The sequence below is a fragment of the Conger conger genome, chromosome 10 (assembly GCF_963514075.1).
Source record: "Conger conger chromosome 10, fConCon1.1, whole genome shotgun sequence".
In the NCBI taxonomy this organism is placed as follows: domain Eukaryota; kingdom Metazoa; phylum Chordata; class Actinopteri; order Anguilliformes; family Congridae; genus Conger; species Conger conger.
In genome coordinates, this window is record NC_083769.1 from 5,503,558 (window position 1) to 5,529,658 (window position 26,101).

The window sequence follows — 26,101 nt, forward strand, 5'->3', positions numbered from 1 at the left end:
ATTCCTCCAATGGGCTGCTGCGTTACTGTGCCCAGTTAGATATGGGAAATGCTATGGAGAACAATGTCTAATAAAGTTACTTGCAGGACATTGCATCCAGTCAAGCAAATGTTCCTATTTTAGGTTAAAAAGTTAAATGCACATGACTGTTTGCAAGATTTTTGAGAATTGTTTTATGTTACTTTAAATTCCTTAAAATATTATGACAGTTCATACAACATATACCTCTTGTAAAGTGTACAGTTCATTTCTAGTATGTATGTGTTTTGTACATATGAGTTTGTCATTTTTTATTATGACAACTCAGTTGCCAAAAGAAAGTTAGGGTTGTCAAGGAGACCTTTTAAGCACGTGCTTTAAATGGGCGAAATGAAGAGCAGTTACACTCGATGATCCCGGCTCCATATATAATGTGATCGCGACCTTTCTATTTGGGCTGGCTCATGAATCGTGCGAAAGACAGCAAGTCTCTGTCAGCTTTACTCTCCCCAACCACTGTCTGCAAGTGTTTGACATAGAGGACCTTCTCAATCCCACAATCCTTGGTGTTTTATTGAGCATGTCGGTGCTGGTTTATTGTCGTTATTATCACCCAAAATTAAATCTCTATGCTTATACGGCCAATAGCTGCAGATTCTATACGCTTGCCAGATGAGTCACTTCTCTCTGCTTCTTAAAGGTACAATAGGTAAGATTAAAAAACATTGTAACAAGACCATTGTAAATCCCTTCCCATCATTGAAAAAGGCTCACTGACATGTTGATACCCTCTGCCTGTGTTTATTGTTTATAGTTTCAAAATATACCGTTGATGGACCGACACACTAATTCGAGCTCATTGCTTGAAAATGTATTCTGATTGCCACTGACTATTAGGAGTCCAAAATGACCTATTGTACCTTTAACTCCTGATGCTGAATGGCTGTGTGGAACAGCCTTTGACAGCACTGTACCAATAAATGGAAGATGAGCCGTACAGTTTTGAAAATATAAAGTTGAGTATCTGGAGAGCTTGTAGAATCTGTGCTAAGGCATTGAGTCAGTATCCCTGTCCTTCCCATCTCCTGATGTGAGTGCACTTATGATGAAGTCATACAGCGACACATGGCTCAGGTGGTAAGAGCAGTCGTCTGGCAGTCGGAGGGTTGCCGGTTCGATCCCGTCCTGGGTGTGTCGAAGTTTCCCTGAGTAAGACGCCTAACCCCCAATTGCTCCTGACGAGCTGGTTGGTGCCATGCATGGCAGCCAATCACCGTTGGTGTGTGAGTGTGTGTGTGTGTGTGTGTGGATGGGTGAATGAGAAGCATCAATTGTACAGCGCTTTGGATAAAGGTGCTGTATAAATGCAGGCATTTACCATTTATATATTCAGCAATCAGTGAATTCTGATTGGCTTATCTCCCGATCACTCTTTTGCATCTCTAACGCAAGGGGGCCTTTTATGGCATTCGGTGGGAGACGGTCTCCTCTTTTAAGCAAATTCCATCAACGGCGTCTGGTGTTATTGCGTTTGTGCTGTGTGTACATGTCCCATGGACTCAACCCAGAGAACAGATCACCATGTAATGATTTTAGAATTTGTTTCAATGATGAAAATGTGTCAAAGCTGTGCTGGTACTATTATAAGACTTTTGGGAATTATGAGTATTTTGGCAGCAATTTTTTTCTTCTGGAAAACAAACTGCCACAATAAAGCGTAAAATTTCGTAAATGAAACTGGTGTAAAAACCCCGGTTTTGAGACTGCCGATGGCTTAAAGTCCCTGTGCAATCGAAATAATCATTTATAGTAGTTACATTTTACATAAAGAACCAAAGAAAAATATATATAGTATATTTGATTTAGTTGAGATCTTAAATTACTTATATCCTTAAAGCAATAAAGCTCTTATATGCCTACTACAATTTGGTATTGATCTTTTGGAAACTATTTCACTTAAGTAACAGTTTAAATTTGAAGGCTTATTCTGAAGGCTGTCACTATTAAAGATTGTCTTGTTACATACCACAGTCTAGCAGACATTGAGCTTTCCTTATCAGCGTTTTTGTTTTGCTGGCTATGAACAGTAGCTCTGTAACGATGCTTCCTTTACGGGTGAACTAGTCACACTTCCTCATAAGAAACTAAGTGAATTTTGAGTTGTTTGCCTCACCATAAATTTTATAACCAAAACCATGTAAATCCATGTAAATTCCTCATAAGGGGTTCATTTTTGGACGGCAGACAATGTGCTTTTGTGAATTCAGCTGGAGTCTTTTCTGTTTTGGATCCAGCAAAAAAAACTAATAAAATAAAACACTCCTGTAAATACCTGACAATTTTCAAAGAAACGTGTAACTCCCCAAAACATGTAATCCTATGAAATATTTTTTTTGTAATGTTGCTGAAAATCTATGATGGTTTTTAAATTAGTCAATGGTCTACAGACATTTTGCTGGCATCTAAAGGATTAAAAAGCACTATTGATTCAAAGCTAAAGCTATGAAGCTAAACCGTTTTGCTGATCTCCTTGGCTGATCCAATCGCAGCTGTCTCCCTTGTAAATCTGTCGTGTGTGTGTGTGTGTGTGTGTGCGTGCGTGCGTGCGTGCGTGCGTGCGTGCGTGCGTGCGTGCGTGCGTGCGTGCGTGCGTGCGTGCGTGCGTGCGTGCATTTGTGCCTGTGAGTGTGTGCGTCTGTGAGTGTGTATGTGCGTGCGTACGTGCGTGTGTTTTGCCGTTTCTGTTGTGGAGGACACACTGCAGCCTTTGTTGTGAATGCTGAGGAGACAGAGCCTGAGTTCAGCTGGCCTGCCCTCTTCTCCAAAACCCCCGGAGTTCCCCCCCTCTCTGTGTGTCGAACGGTCGCATTCGAATCGCCCTCCCTCTAATTTATGTGACGCCGCCCACAGCCCGTCTCTGTTACTGGAGTGAGTCCGCTGGTAGAGTACGCCTTCGTTCTGTGCGTAAATAACTGCTCCCAGGCTGGAAACCTGGAGTCCTGTCATCTGGGTTTCAGTGCTTTTCGATACATTCTCACAGGTCTGTCCTGTCAGAGGGGGAACAGTGCTTTTCGTTACATTCTCACAGGTCTGTCCCGTCAGAGGGGGAACAGTGCAGGAGATCTGTGAGATCACTGCCCATATATCCCAGTGCTGACGACGATGTCGCAATGTCTTAACGGGATGAGACCTGGTCTATCCAACCGTGAGACACGGGTGTCTGGCTTCTGGTCTTTCAGAAAGGCCGTACAGGCTTACAAAATGGAGGGCAGTAAATCTTCTGCGCGAGCTCACATGAGCGCTGGTGTCTGTTAATGGGGTGCAAGTGTTGGCTTTGTCCTCTGACCCTTCTGTTCACTTCCACTGGCTGTGTGGGTACCACTCACTGTCAGGCTAGGGCCAATCTCATATCCGACAGCCCTCTCCATTGCTGCTCGTGAAATCTACCTCGGACAGACACACACACACACACACACACGCACGCACACACACACAAATGATAGCACACCCCTTACACAGGGATTATGGAAAAAACGTTTGCTACTTGTAGGTGCATTCTTTATAATGTAGACCAAGAAAACGAAATGGTGGTTTGGTTGTATTTCTGGATGTGGGGCCCCATTGATGATTGTGTGGCATGGTGGCTGGCTGGTTTGTGAGCGGGCAGTGGGTGGACCTCAGGGCTGTGGGGTCTGCACACTGGCTGTCCCGTGCCAGTCTCCCCTGGGTGGGTCCCCCAGGCACGAGACCCGTACGGGCTGCAGATCTTGGCCGCCCTGTGTTGTGCAGATCTTTGAGTTGTGCTTGTTTGAGGTAATAAGTGTGTCCAATTCTGAAAGTGAACATTCTGACTATTTCCCATTTCTTCCCTAAATCTAAGCCTATTCCCAAATTGGAGTTTTTTGGGGGAGAGATTTGAAATGCTTGATTTCAGTTGATATGTAAAGTGGACACATGCTCTGATTGGCTGAACAATGCAGCCCAAGCGATGCAGCATTCTACTTTTTGTCACTGGTGAGTCTGTTATGGCAACCAGTTCCCCCTCACTGGGCAAACGGCCATTTTTTCCACATAACCCCTAGATAGCCAGTGGCATGTTTCCATTCAAGCGTGGCTCAGCCGGTTTCCCACCAATATATGAAGAAGGTTTGGAGTGCTGCTTCTTTCATCAAATTGGGTTTAAAAATTTTGACAAGCCATTTTATTTGAGTCTGTCGCCTGCATCAAATATCCCCCGGGCACAAGAATTCACCCATGCTAATGCTAATTGCAACAGCGCACGGACAGTGAACAGCATTGTTACACTGTGATGTAACTTGAGAGTAAATTCAGTTTGACACTAATGGAGGTGTTAACTGATAAACTCAACAGGCTCAGACATGGAGGGCTGACATCATTCAAAGTACATTTAAGGAGGAATGTAAAAGGGGGTACAGATGAGGGGGGAATTATGAGCCAAGGTGTGTTGGCTTTTCTTGTCATGTTGTAGCTGTTGGAACCAAATGACATCGGAACACCTCTCCACAGTGCCTGTGTCCCAGCCTGTCCCTTCTGAATATCTGGAAATCTTGAATGTAGACACCAAGTTGTGTGTTCTGTTGCTATTTTATTTATACCTGTTCAATTTTGTCCAACACAACTGCTTTTATCTGAGCCAGGATGGTTAGTAACCAATGGGTCTTGGCAGTAGATGGTACATCAGCAAAAATGTTCAAACATAAATGGAATGGTTTGTTATTTTTTGTAACAATGTACATAAATCATGTAATTAAATATATATACTCCATGGAACTTGAGAAAGATATTCCCAGATATTTTATGACAATAAACCTCAATTTTGTCAAACTGGTTTTGTTTCTGTGTGGTGCAAACTGGCACGTTGATTCTAACTGCATATGCAAATGTACTGATCTAAATGTGCGTGCAGTGTGTGTTGGTTTGAATAAAACTCCTTTGTGATCCGGATCAGCAGAGACACAAATACAAGCTCAAGAGTGTCGTTTGGCACAATTCTGACTACAGCCTTTCTGTAATGAAGAATTGGCTTGATTATGCAGGAGCACTTGAATTCAACAAGTGTGCTTCTCACATGAAGCGAGTAGGGAAGCTTGAGGTACTAGATGCATCACACATTACAGAAACACCGTACATTACATGGTATAAATCAAGTGTGATATACAGTGGTGTGAAAAAGTGTTTGCCCCCTTCCTGATTGCTTATTTTTTTGCATGTTTGTCACACTTAAATGTTTCAGATCAAACAAATGTAAATATTAGACAACACAAGTAAACACAAAATGCAGTTTTTAAATGAAGGTTTTTATTAAGGGAGAAAAAAAATCCAAACCTACATGGCCCTGTGTGAAAAAGTGATTGCCCCCTAAACCTAATAACTGGTTGGGCCACCCTTAGCAGCAACAATTTCAATCAAGTGTTTGCGATAACTTGTAATGAGTCTCTTACAGCACTGTAGAGGAATTTTGGCCCACTCATCTTTGCAGAATTGTTGTAATTCAGCCACATTGGAGGGTTTTCAAGCATGAACCGCCTTTTTAAGGTCATGCCACAGCATCTCAATAGGATTCAGGTCAGGACTTTGACTAGGCCACTCCAAAGTCTTCATTTTGGTTTTCTTCAGCCATTCAGAGGTGGACTTGCTGGTGTGTTTTGGATCATTGTCCTGCTGCAGAACCCAAGTTCGTTTCAGCTTGAGGTCACGAACAGATGGCCGGACATTCTCCTTCAGGATTTTTTGGTAGACAGCAGAATTCATGGTTCCATTTATCACAGCAAGTCTTCCAGGTCCTGAAGCAGCAAAACAGCCCCAGACCATCACACTACCACCACCATATTTTACTGTTGGTATGATGTTCTTTTTCTGAAATGCGGTGTTACTTTTACGCTAGATGTAATCGGACACACACCTTCCAAAAAGTTCAACTTTTGTCTCGTCAGACCACAGAGTATTTTCCCAAAAGTCTTGGGGATCATCAAGATGTTTTCTGGCAAAATTGAGACGAGCCTTAATGTTCTTTTTGCTCAGCAGTGGTTTTCGTCTTGGAACTCTGCCATGCAGGCCATTTTTGCCCCATCTCTTTCTTATGGTGGAGTCCCAAAGCTTTAGAAATGGCTTTATAACCTTTTCCAGACTGATAGATCTCAATTTCTTCTTTCTTTCTTTCTTTCTTTCTTTCTTTCTTTCTTTCTTTCTTTCTTTCTTTCTTTCTTTCTTTCTTTCTTTCTTTCTTTCTTTCTTTCTTTCTTTCTTTCTTTCTTTCTTTCTTTCTTTCGTTCGATCTCGGCATGATGTGTAGCTTTTGAGGATCATTTGGTCTACTTCACTTTGTCAGGCAGGTCCTATTTAAGTGATTTCTTGATTGAGAACAGGTGTGGCAGTAATCAGGCCTGGGTGTGGCTAGAGAAATTGAACTCAGGTTTGATAAACCACAGTTAAGTTATGTTTTAATCACTTTTTCACTTTTTCACACAGGGCCATGTAGGTTTGGATTTTTTTTCTCCCTTAATAATAAAAACCTTCATTTAAAAACAGCATTTTGTGTTTACTTGTGTTGTCTTTGAATAATATTTAAATTTGTTTGATGATCTGAAACATTTAAGTGTGACAAACATGCAACAAAATAAGAAATCAGGACAAACACTTTTTCACACCACTGTATATATAGTGAGACATATAACTCTTCAGCACAGGGATGAATCAGCCCACCCTGGTATTAGCCCACCCTGGTAACTAGCCTACATGATATGTCGTGGGCTCCAGAATTATTGGCACCCTTAATAAAAATGAATAAAAAGGCTGCATATAATAAACAACATGGATAATGGTCTATATTTTATGTTCAAACATATGGGAAAAAATACATACTTTTATTTCAATACATTTACTGGCATGTTTCAATGTTTCTTATTTAGTAATGTCAATTTTTTTTTTAAACAACGAAATTATTGGCACCCATAACAATAATTATAGACATAATCAAACAGTGAAATTGGCAATACAATTTTACTTAATTTAATTTCAGTCTAAAGGAACTATATTGTGTCATTCCATGACTTCCTGCTTCACTAGAGTATAACAATGAGGCAACAAACGTGCAAAATCCCTTTGTCAACCATCAGCATGGGAAAAGTCCAAGAACTGTCAATTTCGAAGTACAGATGGTATTAACCATCACAAGTCAGGTAATGGGTACAAAAAAAAATACATCAGTGGTTAAACTTAGCATAGTAAGGGCAATAATAAAAATGTGTAAAACCTATGGAATGGTTGCAAACTTACCATTAAGAGGATGAAAGTGCATATTATCCCCACGGACAGCAACAATGATGGTGAGGGAGGCCATAAGTAACTCAAGGATCATAGTTTAAGAATTGCAGAGATCGGTTGGTCATCAAGTCAAAAAACATAGAATGCCACTTCCATACCGACAAACCCTTTAGAAGGTTGGCACAAAGACAGCCCTTACTGAACATGATAAACAAAACCAAGCATCTTGAGTTTCCAAACCTCATTAGAATTATGACTGGAAGAGAGTGTTATGGTCAGATTAGACCAAAATTGAACATTTTGGCCATACACACCATCAACATGTTTGGCGGCAAAATTGAATATATACAAGGAGAAGCACCTCATACCTACTGTCAAATATGGTGGTAGGTCATTGATGTATTGGAGACGTTTTGTTGCTCGTAGTCCAGGGGCACCATTCATTTAAGATTTATGGTACAATTAAATATTACCAGGAAATCTTTGCAGAAAATCTGGTTGCCTTTGCTAGGAAGCTGAGACTAGATTGTAGGTAGATTGTCCAGCAGGACAATGTCTCAGTCTCCAGACTTAAATCCAATGAAAAACTTGGTTTGAACTGAAGATGGGGATATCCCAAGGATATCAATGATAATTAAAAGTTCTGCATGTAGGAATAGTCAAAAATCCCTCCAAATGTGTTCTCTAACCTTATAACAAATTACAGGAAAAGACTCATGGCTGTTATTTTTGCCAAGGGAGCCAATAATTATGGAACCTGTTTTTTGGGGGAAATGTTTTTTATTTGAGAATTGTAAGACCGGTTGATTCAATTGAATCATTCATAAATCACACTATTTTGCACTTATTGGAAAATAAAGCTTATGTCAACAACTATAATTTTTTAGTTTACAGCATAGCTTGTAGCATATGTATCATAATTCTGGAGCCCATTGTATATTTTTATACTTTGAAAACGAATTTAAGTCTGAGGTCAACTTTGGAAAGCCTGAGGAATAAAAATAATATTGAGTAACTCAATTAGTGATTTGCATTATTAGCGCGCCCTGTCGAAGATACTAGTGGGGGGCGCTGTTTGGGTTTCTGTCTATTGGTTGAGTCGTGGATAAACTGTTATTGCATTGGTAGGAAGTAATGCTTCGCTTCCGTCTACCATTGGTTAGTCCTCGTTAAGTAGCCCACCTAATAGGCTATATATATTCAGATTTGGCCCTCATGTCGAGACTAATGCTTTCAAATTTAAATTTGGCTGGAAGATGGAGAAGGGGACAAATGGCATATCTCTGGATGTTGACACTGGTATTCTATGCAGGTAGGGATTTATAGTGACAAAGTAATATGTGATAGTTTGCTGCAATCAAGGTACTGCTTGTAGCTAGCAAACCAAATAATCCATACTAAAGAAAGCCCCCCCCACCCTCGCCCTCCCTTTTGCATGCCATTTGTGTCTGTTTTCCAACTGCTCCTGGCCGGACGCCAGGCTTGCAAAGTGTTTAGTAGTCCCCCGTTTTCTACCATTTTATTGCGTATTAAAGCTGTTGCCATTTTTAATGCAATTAAGATAGTGGGTATCCATGTGTGTTTATTCATGTTAAACATTTGACTTGCCCAACGACCTTTGATCATTTACTTGCTGGTAAGATAGCAATTTGTAGCTAGGCTATTTTTTTTTTTACCAGGTTGCCAAATCGTGCATTCTCAAATTTGACTACTGAACAGTTCACGTAGTGTTTCGAGATTGTATTTCCAAATCCAATCTGATAACAAGTAGCCCAACCAAAAATGGGGCAATTAAATTATGACAAAGAACATTAACGTTGCTGCACTCTCCGCCAACCATGTTCTCAGGAATTCAACTTTTCCATTTTCTTTATAACGTCACTGGTTGGTTGGAAGTTGATGTGACGTACACGATTCTGTCTTGCCCGCTCTGCAGTGTCATTCGCACCAATACAGACTGTTCTTGTTCGTCCAAAGACTGAGATGGATCGACATGGCGTTACGTACAGAAATGCTAACAAACGCGTTTTTCATGTAGGCAGAGCGCCTTGCAGGTAGGATTTCGTTTGATTTGAAAAGTTCTTCAAGCACTCCTGTGTTCGTCGATGTTTACGTCCTGGAAAACATTCGCTTGCTCGTCTACTTTTGAACAGATGTTTACATCCGGTTTGGAAACACAAAGGATTCCACTCCACAGTATATTATGCGCTCCCTCACTTGTTTACGTTAAGCGCAAAGGAATGTGACATTTTTCGCAAATTATTTGGTCTTTTGGCAGCTTGAATGCTAGTTTATTAACATCAACGTTACGCTTTTGTCGTTAACGTTAGTGCTCTAGCAACCATAATACGAGCTAACTTGTTTAGCTACCCAGCTTAATATTGTTTGTTTTTTTTTGCTAGGCAGCAACTGCACCCGGAACGTTTCGAATGTGTTGATTAAACAACGTCGTTAATATGGTCTTGCTAGCCATAAACTTTTAATGTTGCATTTTTGCAATTGACGAGCTAGCTAGCTAGATTATTGTTTAGCTAGCTAGCCATGTAGCTACCTAAACTAGGCAATGTCGTTAAGTTGCATTAGTTTCAGACCGTTATTTATTTATTTTATTTATTTTTTTAACATTTTGACATCTCGTTAGCTAGTTACGTTGCCCAGCTAGCTAGATTCTTGGTTTGTTTTTGATCGTTAAAATTCAAAAGTACTGCAACTTAGTTATACATTTGCGACTGGTCTCCTGTTTACGTTAGATAACAGTTTATCGCAGTTGACAATCATCAACATGACGAAAACTTCAGTTGCATCACTGTTCCTGACAATATTGTGACCGAAAACATAGAAAAGCGTCTTATCGCTTAAACGTTGCTTAACGTTCGTGTATGATGTGTACTTCATACGCTACATTTTCAGATAAAGAACAAGGCAACAATGTGATTTGGCCTAATAAAAAAAATATATAACGTATAGTAGCTCACCATGTTATAAATGTACAGTACTTTTCTATACTTGTTGGTAAATCTCCGGAAACTTTCTTTCAGGCAGTACATCCGCGGTTCTTGCAGATTTGGCCCAAGCTGTCACTTCTCTCATGAGCTGCCGGTGTTGCCCTCAGCAGAAATCTGCAGATATTTCCAGAAGGGTGCCTGCTGGTTTGGGGACCGTTGCAGGTGAGAGCACAGTTCCTGTCCTGTCAAGGGGCTTAACCTGGAGGTCTGCCATGCAGTCCGGCAGACTGTCTAGTCAAAATTAATAAACTTCTGAAAAGGGAATGTACCAGATATTCACTGTGGATTATATGTAGGTGTTGCTAGCAACATATGGAGATGGATGGAAAACTGGCCTCTTGGGTGAGGATTAGACGCAGCTGGTACAGGGGTCCATGCTGTGCATTCTGTAGTGTCAAACTTGTTGAAGGAGCTTTGGTGTTGCAGGTATCAACATATCCTTCAGCCAGATGGCAGTGGTCCAGGCAGCAGATGGGGCTCAGCCCCCCCTACCCACCCCCCTGGCATGGGTAACAGAGCCATCCTGGACCGTAGGGGCTCGGAACCCTCCATATCCCAGGCCCATGGGGCCTACAGCGGGGGCCGGAGGGGCTCAGAGCCCCTGGTGAACGGCATGGTCAGCCTGCAGCACAGTTTTGAACATCTCAGTATGGGCATTGCTGAGGAAGAGGAGCAGGCTCCCGCAGAGGCTGCAGTCAGGCGGTGTCAGCGGCAAGGTGTGTGTGTGTGCGTGACTGTTCTGGTTCTATAATTGACCTTGTCGATTTTATTAATTAAAAATATTCATGCATTTTTTAGATTTTAATTTATTTTTTTATCTTGAGGGTCATCCAATTGCTTTCATTTGAAGCTCTGAACCGTCATTTGTCAGTTTTGTGAAATCTGACGAAGTGAATTACTGAGATGTGGCAAAATGGTTTCACTTGTCATTTTGCAGAGCGTTTCACATTCCATGCAAATTGAGCCAACATTCAAAACGGAAATTATCAAGGATGTTTGTATAACTTCTTGGAGTGGTATACAAGACTATAACTAAATACTATAACTAAATATCAAGTCAAAACTATAGACTTGAATTGTCTACATGACCATTTAAAAGTTAAGATTTAGCAATAACCCTGAAACCATACAACATTAAAAATAATGTTTTACATCAGCTAAACAATTAAACTAAACTTGCATCTCCAAAATCAAGACAACGGAAAAGGTCTTTGTTGGCTGGGCTTAGTTTAATGGCCAGGCTGTGTGATGGATTAAAAGCCTGCCCACAACGATCAGAAACTGGCCTCAGCACCATATTGTGAAGGGTGGTGGACTGGGGTTCTGAATTCAAACTTTACAGTTTTTGGAGTAGGTCTACAACATCTTTTCATACACTAGGCTTTACCATACAAGGTATCCCTGTGCGGTGCTTTGTGAATGGTTTCCTGTGTGTTTTAATGAATCTCTCGACGTGTGGTTCCAGGTTCCTGGTCACAGCTGCAGCACCGTGGTCAAAACTCTTCTTGGAGGGACTTTCCCCAACGCTGCCCCAGGCCTGCAGCCCTGGGGGTCCGCGCTGGACCAGCGATGGTGGCCGAGGTCGTGGGGCAGGACTCTGGTGCTGGGAAGCAGTCTCTGGGGGTTTGTTAAGAATTTAAATGCCTCTTGAGGTGTGTGTGTGTGTGTGTGTGTGTGTGTGTGTGTGTGTGTGTGTGTGTGTGTGTGTGTGTGTGTGTGTGTGTGTGTGTGTGTGTGTGTGTGTGTGTGTGTGTGTGTGTGTGTGTGTGTGTGTGTGTGTGTGTGACCATCGTGGGACATGCCCTGTGTGAGTGAGATATGCCAGAGTTTGCTTTCAAGCTGGATAAATGTTAAGTTGGTCTTAATCAAAGCTTGTTGCTCTTTATTCATTGCCCAATTGTTGTCCATGGCTTCTGCGAAAATGCTTTGGAACGGAGTGAGTTCTGTTCTGGTCTCCCAATAAAGCCGTAGGTGCCTGAGAAACACTCCCAGGTTTATGGGACAATTACAGGTCAACAATAGTTGAGAGAAAAAAATAAAAATGCCAGAAACATTCATTTGCACACTAACTAGCTTAGTCTCAAATCTGGTGAGCAAGCGTCTATGTGCCCTGTGGTGGAAGTATCAAACTGGCCCATGCATGCTGGATATTGGGGTGTGTTGACACCCATTCCGGCATGCCTGCTATTTTCTATGTAGACGCCACGTGGTGCATGACTGTTTGCTGAGTGTTGTGCATGTTCGCCGGGTCTCTGTTTGCATAGGATATGCTCCACCCTTGTTCTAAGCAAATTAATCCATCCAGCACAGCTCGTCTGGCTCGAAAAACAATCAAACTTTCAAAACAAGGCATTGCGGATCAAATATGAATTCGGCATGTGCATTGTCAATTTCTCGGCTCAACCGTTTTCAGCGGCATATTTTAGTGGACTGTTTAGGTGGAATTTATCAACAGTCCACCATATTGTTCTGGCTTTGAACTCTGAGCTGAAACCAAGGACTCAGTGCTCTGTGCCCGTGGCAGGCTACATAACTAGCTCGTATTGATCGGAGACATCTATTGGATGGAACCAGTTTAAGTTACTTGCGTAGTACAACCCGTTAAACGGATAGTTTGGGGGTCTGGTGCATCCCCAGTCGTCCCGCCAGAATCGGTTGACTGTTCAGCGTTGTTAGTTGTCCTCTTGGGGCGGCCTGTAGCGTAGTGGTTAAGGTAAAAGACTGGGACACGGAAGGTTGGTGGTTCTAATCCCGGTGTAGCCACAATAAGATCTGCACAGCTGTTGGGCCCTTGAGCAAGGCCCTTAACCCTGCATTGCGTCAGGGGAGGACTGTCTCCTGCTTAGTCTAATCAACTGTACGTTGCTCTGGATAAGAGCATCTGCCAAATGCCATTAATGTAATAATGTAATGTAATGTAATGGTTTCCTGCAGATGACCTCCGGCCAGCAGGAGGCAGCACAGAGTGGGGCGGCGGCCCCCTCCGGCAGAGACTGGCCAGACGAGGCCTACAAGCAGAGCAAAGATGTCATGTGCGGGATCTGCATGGACAAGGTCTACGAGAAGCCCAGCGCCCAGGAGAGGCGGTTTGGCATCCTGCCCAACTGCAGCCACGCGTTCTGCCTGGGCTGCATTGTGACCTGGCGGAAGACCAAAGACTTCCAGGATGAGGTCATCAAGTAAGGGAACTGGATTTTAAAGGCTGTGACTGCCTGCATGTAGACTGTCGTTCACATAAGGGCAAACCAAACTTCTGCTTTCTGCTTGCGCAATTACCCTTGGGCAATTCCACGCTAACTGACGTTACTGCTGCTAGATATTTTGGTGGCAAAGCCCAATACAGCTACATAATGGAGGCTAAGTCATGCTTTTATCATTGATTTTCTTTTTAAACTTGGAGATGCATTGAGAGCAGGTGCCCTCTTGCAAATGTGCCAAATGTACACATAAATACACAACAGTTTGAAAGTAAAATAAGAACCAGTAAGTAATAACAAAATGATTAAGATTCAAAAGTAAACTTGCATGATTTTAAATGGTAACCTAACCCTCAGGAGTAAATGTCAGTCTCTTCGGTAGCTGTATTGGACTTTACCACTAAAATATCCTGCAGTGGTAGCATCTCTTACCATGGCATCGCCCCTTGTGTTGTTGTTTTGAGTGGGAGTGAATGTTGAAGTGGAGTCTGGCTCTTCTTTAGGGCATGCCCACAGTGCCGAGTCAAGTCCTCTTACTACATCCCCAGCAAGTACTGGGTCAGCGATGGAGACCAGAAGCAAACGCTCATCACTGCCTTCAAAGAGAAATCCAGGTTTGCTTTGCGAGAATGCAGCCATTCAGTATTTGTTTGAAATGACCGTTTGATGGAGGGAACAAAAGGGGAAAGCAAGCGGCTACTTGTCACTTTAGTGGTAGGTAAGGTGGGGAATTGCTTAACAAACAACAGTGAAATGCCTGGTGGTTGCGGGGTGGCCTGTAGCGTAGTGGTTAAGGTAAATGACTGGGACACGCAAGGTCGGTGGTTCTAATCCCGGTGTAGCCACAATAAGATCCACACAGCCATTGGGCCCTTGAGCAAGGCCCTTAACCCTGCATTGCTCCAGGGGAGGATTGTCTCCTGCTTAGTCTAATCAACTGTACGTCGCTCTGGATAAGAGCGTCTGCCAAATGCCAATAATGTAATGTAATGTAAAATGGGTCCTTCACCGGTGGTGATATATGCTGATGTTTACCAAACTCTAAAGCCACAAGGGTGTACAAGGTGGTTAGAGGAACTAATGAGCACTACTTCTGTTTGACCCATAATGCTATTTTACACATGAAATTGGAATGGATTATTAGAAAAGTTGTGGGTAGATCAAAGCATTTCCACAACTAGCCTCAGAAATGACCATTTATGACAATGTTCTATAATGTTTGTCGTCTGGCAGTCGGAGGGTTGCCGGTTCGATCCCGCTTTGGGTGTGTCAGTGTCCCTGAGCAAGACGCCTAACCCTTGCATGGCAGCCGATTGCCGTTTGTGTGTGAATGGGTGAATGAGAAGCATCAATTGTACAGGGTTTTGGATAAAAGCCGCTTTATAAATGCCAACCATTTGAAGATTCTTTCACATACGACTCATGTAAATGTTTTACATGTGCATACAAAATGTGTGTTTAGATATGAGTGTCTAATTTTGGCACAAACTATTCTGGATCTTTCCGCAGTAAAATCAGGTGCAATTTCTTCATGCGGCACGGGTGCTGCCCCTTCAAGTCCGAGTGCATCTACCGCCATGAGCTGCCCAACGGATACAGACCTCGACGCAGACGCTCGTCTCCTGTGGTAAAGCTGCTATTGAGGCTCCTTCTCTCTTCACTCTTAGCAACTTGGTCAAATACATAATTGTTTTGGATTCGACTACTTTTTTGTGGGCAATTGATCTTGTCCGTTACAGTTGAGCCAACCAAGAGGACCAGCAGTACTAGTGCATAGAAAAGTGTTTGTTTGCAAGGCAATTTTGTATTTGGCCCGGGTCTGGCTTTCTTAAACCTGCATTTCCCAACATTGAAAATGGTGAACACCTATGCGTCTTGACTTTCATTAGAAATTATTTTGCAATGAGCTTTGATATTTTACAGTGCCTGTTTCATATAACAGGTTTATTGCCATTAATTTGGAACCTGTTAAACAAATTGGCATAGTTGGGTACTAGCATTTAATCTCACACGACTGTTTTATGGCCAGCTACATGCCTATTAAGGCTAGTCCCAGACTAAATTAGATTTTTCCATGTAGATTTGCCGTAAACCCTAATTTGGTTTAGACCGAAGATTAATCCGTGAAACTGACTGGTTATCTGGTTATCCTTCATGAGTGTGGGTTTGTGTAGTGCCTTCATTCTATGGTCTACATCAGGGGTTTTCAACTTGAGGGTCTGCTGGTTTTTAATTGGTTTCTGATTGGCTCCACACACCTTGTTTTCAAAACAGTAGATGGGAGGTTGAGCTGAGGGCTACAGGAATGATTCATTGAGCCTGAGTTGAGTTGACAATCCCTGGTTCTGATGGCTGATTCCCCCCCCCCCCCCCCCCCCAGCCCAGCACGTCCAGCTTCGAGGGCCTGGACAGCGACAGCCTGCAGCTCCTGCATTACATCATCGCCCTGGCCCTGCTGGACGAGGACGACGTCCTGGAGGAGGACGACTACTTTCGGCTCTACCTGGATGAAGACGGAGACCCCCTCTGAGCGGAGCCGCCAAGGGCTGCGGCTAACTTTAGGGCACTCTGGTCCAGCACTCACATGTGAACTGCTTCTGGTAGCTTACGGAAAACATACTGTTTGTAGTCCTTTTTATATGTGTGGTGTTAATCCTTCCCTCTGTCTATATAAGCTACCCGCTTGCAGAGCAGTGGAGTCACGTGTGACCATTTAACCCTGGCTGATCTTTGGCCTCTTCTGTCCAAGTATCACTGTGCTCTGAACTAAACACGACTGAATGCACACCTTCTGTTTTCGGGACTTTCGAAGCGACGACTTTGTCGCTTTGTTTGGCAGACAGGTCGGCCGTTATTTGGTTACCGTAGTTTATCAGTTTAACCAAAAAGAGAAATCCTGGACTGCCGAACGACCTTCAGAAAGGCAAATCGCGAGCCAGGCTCGTGATGCTGGTCAGGGCCCTGTCGTACGTTTTCCGTAAACGGTGGAAGAAGAAATTGGCAGGTTTGGTCGAGCAGGCATCAGTTCCCGGCCACAGCTTCAGTTCGAACGTCTGGCGCTATCTACCGAGTTGAGTGACGTTTGTGGTTATGTAAGTGTTCTGAAGGTGGTTGTCTGATATTCCCCGTTTAACATAGTTTTCGAATTTGTCAAATGTGCACGCTAGCTGTGTCGTCATTAACGTGAACTGACTTGCTGTAGTTTTGGGGGAGGGGGGAAGGTGGAAACCCAGTCATTGTGTACAGGAGGAGTTTTTGCACCAGCCATCCACTTTGGAACCAGGTTTCATTGCAACCACTGATACTGTTACACCTTAAGTTTGACAATTTTGTATGAATGAGATTTTAAAAAAAGGAAAAACGGTGTGTATTGTCAGCAGTTAATTTTATGTTCGTCTCGATTGAATTTGTACTCTGGCGAAGTGCTGTACTTTCCCAGAATCTTTTCACCCAGTGCTGCGGTTTTATGCTCCTATGTGTACATCCTAAATCCCCTGTGCTTGTAAAAGCCTTGGTGGCAGGCAGGCATTACTGTCCCTTAGAAGCAGTGCTGCAGTACAGCAGGCTTACATGACAGACCGAGGGTGTCCCGTTTTATTTCTTTTATAATCGTATTCACTTAAAGAAAAAAAAATAAAACGTTGTTTCACAAGTTGAATTTGCTACAATCTTCTGTGTTTAATGGTGTTTCTCTTTCTTGAGCATTGTAAATTCTGATCTTTTCTTGCATTATGTAAACCTTTCATTGTTTTTAAATTTGGTTTATTTGAAGTAAGTTGCGTGATCCAGGATTGTTCAAAGGAAGCCTCTTTGATAGCAATGTAGAGTATGAATCAAACTATTCTTGTATTAATTCGTCTGCATATAACTGAAAGGGTAAAACTGAAAATGTGATCCTTCCAGGTTAGATGCATTTGTAAGAATCTACAAATGATGCTGGCTGTTAAATGTTGTCTTTCTGTCCAACACATTATTCATAATGGGGGATTTTGCCGTTGAGGGTGTGTTCGACTGTCATACTTTAAGTTTCACGAAATGGACCATGTCACGGGAAATCCATGTCTTCCTGAATGCAAACCTGCAACCTGTACACATGACCGCACCTGTTCAAAAGGCTACGGTAGGTTAATCCTGTGGCGGTTCAGAATTTCAAATCTACAGTAGCTCTGCACTGCACCGTTATTTCATTGTGTGCGCCTGCGCCATAGTGCGCGCGCGCTGGAGCTCAAACCCAAACTTCCGTTGGAAGCACCAAACTTTGATGCACTCTATGGTTGGAAGACGAAAGCCGGAAGTTTGGTTTTGTCAAATGGTTTGAATTCACTTTCGTGAGGCGCTATATTACTAGCCAGTAAAGTAGGACAGCACCGATAAATTGAAGCAAATGGTCAATGATCGAAATTATTTCAATACATGTTACCGCATACACGAAGGAAAGTTTGAATAAATTCCCGTCTTGACGTTCGCCAGATTGGCTGGCTAGAAGCAACCACGTTTTTGCTCATAATTTAGGGCTACTAAATGATTAATGACGGTATCCAACGTCTTGTCATTTAGTCCGAATGGAACATTATAGAAAGAGGGATCATTGGCTAGCTTGGATCTGATCGTTGGTCGTTTTAGTTTCCGCGAATAAGTTCGCATGTAAAGCAAATTTGGCGATGCTAGTCAGCGATCACGGCTCTCACCTTGTGTGCTGTCACTTCATGAATTCATTTTGGTGTTAAGATTTGAAGGCATCACTCACGCAATGGAATGGATGCAGATGCTCTTTTGCAGCGGTTTGACGGACGCTCCAGGCTGCTTCTGCGGTCGCTGCTATCGTGTAGCAGAGCAGATCGCAGGGCGCTATGGGTGTTCTACCGTCTGCGACGATGTGAACCGGACCTCTTCATGCATGATTGTCTGGACACCCTGTGCCAAGACGAACCGTGTTTGGACGGGGAAGCTTTAACTCTGTAAGTTTTGAACAGTTGAAGTGTACGTCACATATTAAATCGAGACCTTCGAATGATGAGGTTCTATCTCACTGACATTTGACAAAAATGAGTTTGTGTCATAAATATGTTGTTTATCAAGCAACTTGATGGAATTTTGATATTGCACATTAGTTCTTTTAGGATGTCTTGTCATTTTGATTTATGAAGAACTGCCCTGCATTTACGTTTTTCTGTGTTTGGATGTGAAAACTCAATAACGCAACGATATAACCTACAAATTCCAAGTCACTTTTACATATTGTGTACCCCTGCGTTTTAATTGCATTTGGGACTCCTTGTTTGCCTGCTTAATCTTTTTCATCTTCCCCCCCCCCCCAATTGCAATGACATTTAAGTTTAACTTGTTTTATTCAGCAGGCCATTGGTGTGTCTGTTCCCCGTTGCCTTCAAACGCAATCTGTTGTCCTTCCTGCACCTGGTCCACCCCATGCTCCCCACACCTGGCTTGGTCCGCCTGTTGGACTGCCTCACTCGGGACCCCAGCCACGACCCATGGATTTCGGCACTGCTTGGACAGCTAGGCCGGGACCTGCACCCGCAGGCCTGCAGCAAGCACCCTCTGCTCACCCCACAGGGCAGAGACAGACTGGGGGAGCTGTGTGCCAGACTGGCGCCCTGTGGAGGAGGGGGGCCCGGGGGGAGCGTTTCCTGGTCTAGCAGGCTGGCCGCCGTGGCCCTTCCGGGCCCTGGGTCTCAGAGGAAGAGGACCAGCGAAAGCGCGGGGTTTGACATTGAGGGGGAGGCAGCGGCGCTCCAAAGCAAGAGGAGGAGGCTGGACCGGGCTGGTGAGGAGGCGCTGCCTTCAGAAACTGACGGACTTCAGCAGGGAGGCTCGCACCTGGCGGGTGACCTTGAGATTGTTCCCATGGAGACCGTGTCCTTGGAAGGTGGCGTGGCACCACAGCCGCTATCACCTGCGGGTGCGAGTAGCGTTCTATCCGAGAACATAAAGGTGAGTGTCCTCTCTCTCCAGTCCAGACCTGGGTCAGATACGTAATTGTGTTGGATTCAAATACTTTTCTGTGCTCGATTGATCTTGCTTGGTGCAGTTTGGCCAACCAAGAAGACCAGAAGGCAGGGTTTGCACTTTTTAGGAGTATTTCATTGGTTCCAATACACCAGACAAGTTCAGTAAAGCATAGAAAAGTATTTGAATTCAAAACAATTATGTATTTGACCCAGGTCTGCTCCAGTCCTATACTGTTAGTGAGAGTCTACATGGTATGGTATGGTTTTCCAATAGGCCAGAGGATGTTTAGTTTTCTTTTCACAGAATTTGCGGGTGAAAAATGGATCCTTGGAGGCTAAAGCTGGTTAAATTTTTTATTTTATTTTCATAAACAGGCTTCCATTCCTCGAATCAAGGAACTGTTGGAGACGGAGGTGAGTTCCTCAAAGTCACAGATTTTACTTTCATGATTTCTGTGGGCGGCGGCATGGATGGCGCAGTGGGTCCAGGGTGTATTCCTGCCTTTCGCCCAATGTATGCTGGGATAGGCTCCAGCCCCCCTGCGACCCTGTTCAGGATAAGTGGGTTAGGATAATGGATGGATGGATGGATTTCTGTGGGCAGGCTTTAAAATGACCTGGTTACTCTGAGAGTGTAGGCGTTAACACTGATTTTACTCTACAGTGGGATGAGGGCTCCTCTTCAGTCCTCCAAGTGCTGAATGAATGCGACCCATCTCAGGTGAGTGTGTGTGTGTGTGTACACGCGCGCGCATGTGTGTGTTATTAAAGTTAGGCAAGGTTTTCTTGTTAGCAGGCATGTTTAACAGATCTGTAGGGCACACTGTACTTCCCTCTAGGGTGCAGATGGTTTAACACCAGTCCTGGAGGGCCACAGTGTCTGCAGGTTTAACTCCAGTCCTGGAGCGCCACAGTGTCTGCTGGTTTAACTCCAGTCCTGGAGGGCCACAGTGTCTGCAGGTTTAACTCCAGTCCTGGAGGGCCACAGTGTCTGCAGGTTTAACTCCAGTTCTGGAGGGCCACAGTGTCTGCAGGTTTAACTCCAGTCCTGGAGGGCCATAGTGTCTGCAGGTTTAACTCCAGTCCTGGAGGGCCATAGTGTCTGCAGGTTTAACTCCAGTCCTGGAGGGCCACAGTGTCTGCTGGTTTAACTCCAGTCCTGGAGGGCCACAGTGTCTGCTGGTTTAACTCCAGTCCTGGAGGGCCACAGTGTCTGCTGGTTTAACTCCAGTCCTGGAGGGCCATAGTGTCTGCAGGTTTAACTCCAGTCCTGGAGCGCCGCAGTGTCTGCTGGTTTTTTTTATTGTCTCGGCACAAGTCGAGAATCCACACACTTTGGTCTCAAGGACTTAATTGACAGCTGATTGAAAGGAAACCACGAGAACCTGCAGACACTGCGGCCCCCTGGGAATTTATTTAGACACCAGCGCACTTGCCCCTGGTTATGGCATTGCACTTTATTGTACGTTGCTGCGAAAGGCATGTAATGTAATGCTTTTCCTGTTGGGTTGACAGGTGGAGCTCTTATGCGAAGCTCTTTGTCTGTCAGAGGTGCCAGAGCCGACTCTTCCTCAGTTCATCACCTCATTACTGGCCCTGTCTCCAGACCTCAGCTTTAGCACGGCTGCTACGCTAATCAGAAACCTCTTCTGCGGAAAGGTATGCTCCCCGCCCTACTTCCCTCTGTGACGTTTCCCGGTGAAACGCCGCCAGAACCTCTTCACTGTTCTCTGCAGGTTCACGGTCTGTCAGAACCTGCTTCACGTTGCCTGGTTACTGCAGTGACTTCACTCTGCAGCCGGTACCCCCGCTCAACCTGCTCTGCTCTCATTGGCCCGGTCCTGGAGGCGGGGCAAACGGGTGAGTTCTGTAATTTCATTGGACGTGACTTGAGCTCTGTCGGTTGTGTGCTGCAGATCCTCTACGGCCTCCTGTCTGTACTTTTTCTCGTCATAGATTGTGTGCTGATTTGAGCAAAGCAGACACCAGCAAGAGTCACATATAGAATATGTCAGGGTTCAATTTTTACAACTTGGTGTTGGTTACCACAAGTGAGTTTGTTGAGGTCCATAGGAGGGTCTGTGATCACAACCCTCCTGTCAGTCCCGTGGTCAAAACCGGTTGAAAACACAGTGCTGGGGAACCACAGCGTTTTATCGTCCATGTTCAGTGTGACTTTGTCATGTTCTTCTGTCACTTGTCTGCTGTGGCTGCCAGTTTATCATGCATGACACCCATGCAACAGATACTCTAGGTGGTGTCGCAGCAGCACTGGCAAAATTGCATTTTGAATTGAATTATTATCAATTATTATGGCCATCTCTAGTCATGTGCATGCACCATTTCGTACCCACCTACCTCCTCATCAAATGACAATCTCTGAAAAGGAAACTTTTTTTTAGACTCATACAAACAGAAATTAAAATTAAAATGTTCAATTTTCAAATAACTATTACAGATATGTATTGAATGTGGGAGTACATCTAAGGTGGTATGGATGCTATTTGGATTAGGTTTGCTGTCCATTACAAATGCACTATGGCTCAGTGTTGGTTCTTGGCCTCCAACATTGCTATATTTAATGCTGTGTTTTACTGCAGTGTGCTTGACTGCTGTGTGATTGGTTCTGCCATGCTTTACTGTGGTGTGATTGACTGAAGTGCAGGGTGATTGACTGCCATGTTTTACTGCAATGTGATTGGCTCTGCCATGTTTTACTGCTCTGTGATTGGCTCCAGGCAGTGCACAAGCTGAGCTGCTCTGTAGGCTGATCGAGGACTGTCTGGAACCCCATTATCAGATCCTGGTGTTCGAGTAAGTGTACACCTGCTGTGTTTGCACTCTGTTTACGAGTTGGGAACTGTTCTTTGGTTTAGAGTGCCCCTGCTCTAAACTCCATGTTCTCTATGGCTTTGTGGTGGTTTGAGCTGCAGGGGTTTGCCCAACTGAGTTGCTTTGTTCCCCTACCAGTAACACTGAGCTATGGAATTACTGTATTGTAAATTATTCTGGTTCAAAAGAGTAATGACTCCCCGATACTCTTCCTGTCTGCCTGAATTATTTAGTAACTTCCTGTTTTCTGATGTGTTGAATATTCCATGGCTTGCTGCTGCATAAATACAGAGATAGACGTTCAATGTTGTTCACTGGTTTGTATGCCCAAGTTTATTTATATTCACTCTGCTGGTGGGGATGCTTGAAATGGAATTACCGTCTGTTTTCCCAGACAGGTGTTGGCGGTGCCGTGGGGTGAGGGTGTGTTGTCTGTCCTCCACACTCTGCTGGACTGTCAGGTGAGGCTCATCTGTGCACCCGCACACTCATGGTCAGCCCCGGTTGAAATGCGTAATTGTTTTGGATTGAAATACTTTCCTGTGCCTGACTGAGCTTGCCTGGTGCAACTGAGCCAACCAAGAGGACCAGAAGACGAGAGCATTTCATGGGTTCCAGTACACCAGACAAGTTCTGGAAAGTGTTTGAATCCAAACCAATTACGTATTTGTCCCAGGTCTGCTCAGATGCATCTTGGGGCTGTAGAGTGAAGGCCCGCTGGTTTGAAGCTGGTGACGGCGGGCTTCACTGCAGCCAGTCTGAACCGGTTTTGAGCCGCTTCAGCGTGAAGAGATTATGCTCTGTATGTGGAGCTCACTGACGCACCGATGGGTCTGTCTCCTCTTGCAGCTGGAGCTCAGTGAGGCCACATTCTCTCTCTTCACCGCCCGGCTGAGCCAGCAGGCACCTCCGTTCGCCACCTCAATGAAGTTTGCAAAAATGGTGTTGACCGTGCTCACCAAGTACCACAGCCATGTATGCCCCTCCTCCTTTCCCTCTGTTTTCACTCCATTTACCTGACAAAGTATCGTTCTGGCATGGATTTCATTCATTAAAATGGTGACACTGATGGATGTTCGGAGGATGGTGGGGCAGCCTGTAGCAGCCGGTAGCTTAGTAGCTAAGGTACATGACTGGGACCCAGAAGGTTGGTGCTTCAAGCCCCGGTGTAGCCATGATAAGATTTGCACAGCTGTTGGGCCATTGAGCAAGGCCCTTAACCCCACATTACCCTGCATAGTCCAATCAACTGTAAATCGATTTGGATAAAAGCATCAGCTAAGTAACATATTATTATTATTATGTTTACTGATCACAAAAATAAATGTAAATATTGAGCTCAAGTGACAGTCATAATGTAAAAGACATGTTGGTCTTGTAGACATCTCACAACCAAGTGGAGAAGTACCTAGGGCAGGGGTATGCAGACAAATGTAAAACATGGTTTTGTGGATGGTCCATCCTGTTCAGGCACTTTTCCAGTGCACGGATGGGCCCCACAGTCTGGTATGAAATGTGGCTATTAAAAGAGATAGTCAGAAAAAGAAAAAAAGATTCTCTGAAGCGGATATTGATGCCAAACATAATTTATTCCGTAGTGTAAGCAGTGAATTGTCAGAGCTGGGGAAGACTAAAGCCTGGCAATATATAGCCTAGCTGTTGTAAACTCTCTCAAGTTTATCTCTGCAACAGGTAAAAAGAAAATGGTTTGACATGAAACGAGAGGCAAAAAGGGTGGCACTTTCCTTCCTTCCTCAGTGAAGCCTGCAAGGCAGCAGTTTCAGCTCCGCCACAGAATATGTTTACGTAGTATTACTCCGCAGGCAGCTATCCTGTAATGTATTTTTATGAAATGTATCTGTATGTATCTATGTTACTGAGCTAGCTAGTTTGCTGAACCGTCGCGATTAGTTTACCATGTCTACCAGCTGCTGCCTTCCAGGCTTCACTGAGAGGAGGAAAGTATACTGTGGCAAATTATAGGAGAGACGGTGCTGTCTGGAATCCCACCACAGGGTGACAGCAATAGCCTATACGTTTTCCCTGTGCTTGAAGGAGGTGTCACAAGCCTCAAACAAAGTATGTGGCCATGCTTCAGATCTTCTAATAAAGCAGTAAATATATTGTAAAGAGAGGTCAGCAATAGCAACAAAGCCTAATGCTGCGTTCACGTCATATTGTAATGACCAAATTACCACCTTCCTACTGTGGAAAACAGTTCCCGTCAACCTCAGACATTAAACGAGAAGCAAAAAACAAAACTCAGAAACTAATGAAGTGCAACAGCCACATGCCAGCTACTTCTACCATGCAAGTGTAAACGCCGTTATTGTTTATTGTTTATGAGCCTCAGTCTTTAAAAATGCGAAATGATTTTTGCCACTCTAAATCAAAATAAAATATTCATTAATAGAATAATAAAAGCGCAAAACATGCTTTACTTTCATTTGCACACACAATATGAACAGCTGAGACCACTCGTGAAGTTTGGCTCCTACAAAGAAAATGAAATCCGAAAACTTTGATAAATCCCACATTATTTGGGCAAATGCATTTCCAGCCAGAGGATTTTCGGTCAATTTTCATTCAGAAATGAGGCCCACTGTCTTCCTCCTACTCCTGTCTGTGCTTCCCTGTTGTGTTACAGTGTCTGTGTATGTGTGTTACAGTGTGCGCGTGTGTGAGTGAGTGAGTGTGAGAGAACAGCAGTTCAAGTGGTTTTCTCTCTGCCCGTTTGTGTGAGCATGAGTTGAAATGGTGTGCTTTCTGTGTGTACCTGCAGGTGAATACGGCACACAAGCATTCCCTGGCCTGCTGCCTGGACCAGAACCAGACCTTTCTGAAGAAGTCCCTTCAAGCTGCCTTGAAAAGAATCAGCCCATCTTAACAGCCCAAAGACTTGTTGTGCTGCAGTGCATTCTGGGAGAACTGAAGAGGACCGGCCTGTCCTAACAGGCCTAAAGACTGCAGTGCATTCTTAGAGTTCACTGAGGGCACTTTTGGCAGATCTTTTGAGCTGTGCCTCCCTGTTATATTGTCTGCACTGAAGAATGAGAAGCATTGTTTGTATTGCAAATATTTGAGTTTTTGTTAAGTGAATCTTCTTAATATGTGATGTTGTTTTTACGTTGAAGGTGCTTTCTTTTCCAGTCAATGGAAATGTATTTGAACTATTTGACAGCAAAATAAATAACCACAAATTCCACAGCAGACCACAGTGCAAATTTATTTTTCTATGAAAATCAAGACGAAAAGTTTCAAATGGGAATTGTAATTTAAATTTTAATGCAAACTATCACAACATAATGGGATGGTTTTATCGACTCGGATTAGTCCTTAGTCCTGGACTAAATTCTATTGTGTATGTAGAATAATGATTCAAAAAGCCTTGTGCTAGACTAAATTCAATCTGTGTTGGTAAAACTGGCCCAATCTATAGTTTTGCTGACCTTACACTCTACTTTGCTGACCAACTTAAGCAAAGGGTTTCCTGATCTCGTTGAGTTAAATCTTAAGCAGCAACCTTGTAATGCACCTATACAATCGGTGACCACTCATAGGTAGATGTGTACCAACCTGTGCTTGCAAATATCTAATCAGCCAATCATGTGGCAGCAGCTGAATGCATAAAAGCGTTTCAGATTTGGTCGTGAGGTTCTGTTGTTGTACAGACCAAACATCAGAATGGTGAAGAAATGTGAAGCCAAGTGACTTTGACTGGGATTGAATGACTGCTGGACAGGGTGGTTTGAGTATCTCAGAAACGGCTGATCTCCTGGGATTTCCACACACAACAGTCTCTAGAGTTTACAGAGAATGGTGCGAAAAGCAAAAA

The 26,101-nt window shown here is 43.8% G+C and overlaps 2 protein-coding genes across 4 annotated transcripts; both read left to right on the plus strand.

The window, feature by feature from the left end:
• The first annotated feature begins 8,446 nt into the window (after window positions 1-8,446).
• On the plus strand, window positions 8,447-17,123 carry mkrn4 (makorin, ring finger protein, 4). 2 transcript variants are annotated; one of them, XM_061259259.1, is made up of 8 exons: window positions 8,447-8,575; window positions 10,302-10,430; window positions 10,695-10,984; window positions 11,734-11,891; window positions 13,203-13,447; window positions 13,969-14,079; window positions 14,975-15,092; window positions 15,846-17,123. In XM_061259259.1, the coding sequence occupies exons 1-8, from the start codon at window positions 8,520-8,522 to the stop codon at window positions 15,993-15,995; spliced, it is 1,257 nt and encodes a 418-aa protein (XP_061115243.1). In that variant the 5' UTR covers window positions 8,447-8,519; the 3' UTR covers window positions 15,996-17,123. The 2 variants fall into 2 exon arrangements, with proteins under 2 accessions (XP_061115243.1, XP_061115242.1); XM_061259258.1 differs by lacking the exon at window positions 8,447-8,575 and adding an exon at window positions 9,186-9,317.
• A 485-nt stretch (window positions 17,124-17,608) lies between these two features.
• On the plus strand, window positions 17,609-25,471 carry fance (FA complementation group E). 2 transcript variants are annotated; one of them, XM_061258160.1, is made up of 10 exons: window positions 17,609-18,423; window positions 18,823-19,417; window positions 19,810-19,848; window positions 20,099-20,155; window positions 20,950-21,093; window positions 21,171-21,294; window positions 22,173-22,248; window positions 22,661-22,727; window positions 23,116-23,241; window positions 25,049-25,471. In XM_061258160.1, the coding sequence occupies exons 1-10, from the start codon at window positions 18,221-18,223 to the stop codon at window positions 25,151-25,153; spliced, it is 1,536 nt and encodes a 511-aa protein (XP_061114144.1). In that variant the 5' UTR covers window positions 17,609-18,220; the 3' UTR covers window positions 25,154-25,471. The 2 variants fall into 2 exon arrangements, with proteins under 2 accessions (XP_061114144.1, XP_061114143.1); XM_061258159.1 differs by having other exon boundaries at window positions 17,615-18,423; window positions 18,820-19,417.
• The last annotated feature ends 630 nt before the right edge of the window (window positions 25,472-26,101 follow it).

Bases quoted from the DNA above. Each gene is read 5' to 3' on its own strand.
- mkrn4 (XM_061259258.1), top strand. From the start codon at position 9,247: ATGGATCGACATGGCGTTACGTACAGAAATGCTAACAAACGCGTTTTT. The intron at 9,318-10,301 runs GTAGGATTTCGT...ACTTTCTTTCAG, and splicing joins GTAGGCAGAGCGCCTTGCAG to GCAGTACATCCGCGGTTCTT. The intron at 14,080-14,974 runs GTTTGCTTTGCG...ATCTTTCCGCAG, and splicing joins GCCTTCAAAGAGAAATCCAG to TAAAATCAGGTGCAATTTCT.
- fance (XM_061258159.1), top strand. From the start codon at position 18,221: ATGGATGCAGATGCTCTTTTGCAGCGGTTTGACGGACGCTCCAGGCTG. The intron at 20,156-20,949 runs GTGAGTGTGTGT...TTGGGTTGACAG, and splicing joins ATGAATGCGACCCATCTCAG to GTGGAGCTCTTATGCGAAGC. The intron at 23,242-25,048 runs GTATGCCCCTCC...GTGTACCTGCAG, and splicing joins TCACCAAGTACCACAGCCAT to GTGAATACGGCACACAAGCA.